Genomic DNA, 2,537 nt, shown 5'->3' on the forward strand with positions numbered 1-2,537 from the left:
GCTGCCTTGAGATCATTGACAAGTTCCTCCCGAGTAGTTCTGGGCTGATTCCTCACTGTTCTCATTATCATTGAAACTCCACGAGGTGAGATCTTGCATGGAGCTCCAGACTGAGGGAGATTGGCAGTTAATTGATGTTTCTTCCATTTGCGAATAATCGCACCAACTGTTGCCACCTTCTCACCAGCTACTGTTCAAATAAATCTACCACTGAAATTGTAGACTGATCATTTCTTTGTTAGTGGGCAAACTTACAAAATCAGCTGGGGTTCCAATAATTTTTTTTTCCCTGACTGTATACAGATTAGTTGATTGCAAGTTAAAGACTCCACTTTATGATTCAGGAAGTTGCATGTGTGTTTCATACACTTTGAACTGATTAATCTAAAGCTGCAGGTCAAATGTTTCCCATAGACAGAAGGTGCAGTTTAGAGCTGGTGAAGTTGATTTTCTGTATACGGTTGTTTACAAAATGTCAAACTGAGAAAAATGTTCCTGAGTTAAATCTTCAATCATAACAACCCAAATACTTTTGAATGTACAGTGAGAAAGTCGGAGAGAAAGAAAAGCAGGAAATCCTCACATTTAAACCAGTGAATGTTGAGTTCAGCTGCTACTGATTTGTCTGCAGTGTATTTTCTGTGACTCGACCGGGGTCCCCACACATTGACTCTTTACTTGGGCGACCCGACCCGCCCAGGTATATTTTGCCACCTATTTTTATTATAATACTTATGTCCGAGAGAACATTGCAATACTGCGATCGACTGACTACAGAACACTTTCCTGCGCCGTTTCATCTGCGCACAGTGCACCGATTCACTCGGCCGCTCTTGTTAACTGTTTTTGTGTTTGATTTAATCTTCCTCAGTTCTGCAATAATGGAAAACTGCATCATGTAGAAAATGGGCTAGTTGATACCAAAGTTTTGTTTCTGTATTTATTTCCTTTTATTTTGTTTGACATGTTGTGCAAAAAAACTTTGTGTTTAACATTGATGGCGTTCTGTCCCTCCTACTCAGCTGAGATAATTGACAAGTTGACCCTCACCTTCAACCGGACCAGACAGGCTGTCATCACCAAGGAGCTCATTGAGATCATCTCTGGAGCAGCTGCACTTTAAGTCTTCACAACATGTCTGTGTAGGTTTCCTCTCCTGCTACGTTTTACTCCACCACGTCTTCCTGTTTTTGTTTGAAGAGACCTTGTTTACTCTTCCTCAAACATGTCTTTAAATTTCCAAAAGCAGTCACTTTCTTTCATGACAGACTCTCTTCTCTTAGCCTTGTTTTTACAGTAGACTGTAATGCTTCCAGGCTAGTGGGTACCATATACTCTTTGGCAGATTAGATGCTCTTTAGGTTTCCACAGTCTGTCCCCACTGTCTCAATTGGGTCTAAATGAGCCATTTATGTTCAGTCTTAACATTTAATTTTTCTTTTCTCTGCAGATAATCGGCTGAGATCATTGTTTCCATTGCCCGTAGCTCTTCAAAGTGCTTCAGAGACGCGTTGACCAGTCGAATGAACGTTTGTGCTTCTGTTTGTAAAGTATATGAATAAAATAAAGCTCTTACAGAGAACCATCAATCTTTCATCAGTTTCTTTCTTCACATTAAATTCTGATGCCTGGGAAAGATGAATGTTTCAGACTTTATCATCAAAAGATAACAGTTAAAATGCTGTTCAGGGGGCAAAGAACAAAAGCTATTTTGAGTCTTTAGTAAGCTGTTTGTCTGGATGGTGCTAAATATACAGAGGGTGGACAAAATAGCAGAAACTCACTACAGTATTGTACAAGTCGGTGCAATAAATGCTGCCTTTGTGAAGCCAGTCAAGTTTATTTTTTGAATTAGATTTAAGCTGTAATTTTTGAGGCTGTAAGTTGTGATGTTTTGTTATATTTCAGGCAGCAATGCTGAGCCTATTAAGTAGCTAATTTACCGCCTATGATGTGAGCAGTTCACATTAAATATTCTCTCTCACTGTCATACTTGCAGGTAATTGACTTTTTACTGAACTTTTATTTATGTAACTTCGGTACTTTGCAAAAACCTATATGATGCATAATATGCAGCAAGCCAGAGTAAAATTAGTGCAGTTGGTGATAATGTGTAAATGTTGCTAGCATATTATTGCATCAGTGGTAATGATCCAGTAGCACATCATATACATAAAAACGTAGGACTGACGGATCATTTGTCTCATGGCTGACTCACGATATGCAGGTACGAACTGAGGGCCCGTTTTTACAGATCACGCTGAAGCATCCTTGAGTAATCCCTTACAGTTCCCTGGAGCTTGACCATGACCTCTGACCTTTTTGTGTAAATAGGAAGCAAGAATTTGCAGACAACACAATACAGTTGTGCAAGTCAGTGTTTCCTTGCAATTTTCTTGTCTTATTCTTGCAGCTCATAAAGTGTCCACCAGGCTGTGCTGTCTGATAATAAATGTGGGGTCTCTCCAGCAACAAGTAAAAGGACAAAGTAAGTAAAACCCAAAGCAATCCATTTTTATGCCATGGCTGGTGATCTA

The 2,537-nt window shown here is 39.5% G+C and overlaps 1 protein-coding gene across 3 annotated transcripts in view; it reads left to right on the top strand.

Moving 5' to 3' along the window:
• Nucleotides 1–1,594, top strand: part of atp5f1c (ATP synthase F1 subunit gamma) — a 6,259-nt gene extending 4,665 nt beyond the window's left edge. For all 3 annotated transcript variants that reach the window (XM_020613271.1, XM_020613269.1, XM_020613270.1), the window contains exons 8-9: nucleotides 1,023–1,142; nucleotides 1,451–1,594. In XM_020613271.1, coding sequence (XP_020468927.1) covers nucleotides 1,023–1,123 — 101 coding nt within the window. In that variant the 3' untranslated portion in view covers nucleotides 1,124–1,142; nucleotides 1,451–1,594. The remainder of the gene's footprint in view (nucleotides 1–1,022; nucleotides 1,143–1,450) is intronic.
• Nucleotides 1,595–2,537: the final 943 nt, after the last annotated feature.

Source organism: Monopterus albus, unplaced genomic scaffold (assembly GCF_001952655.1).
Source record: "Monopterus albus unplaced genomic scaffold, M_albus_1.0 scaffold132.1, whole genome shotgun sequence".
Classification (NCBI taxonomy): Eukaryota; Metazoa; Chordata; class Actinopteri; order Synbranchiformes; family Synbranchidae; genus Monopterus; species Monopterus albus.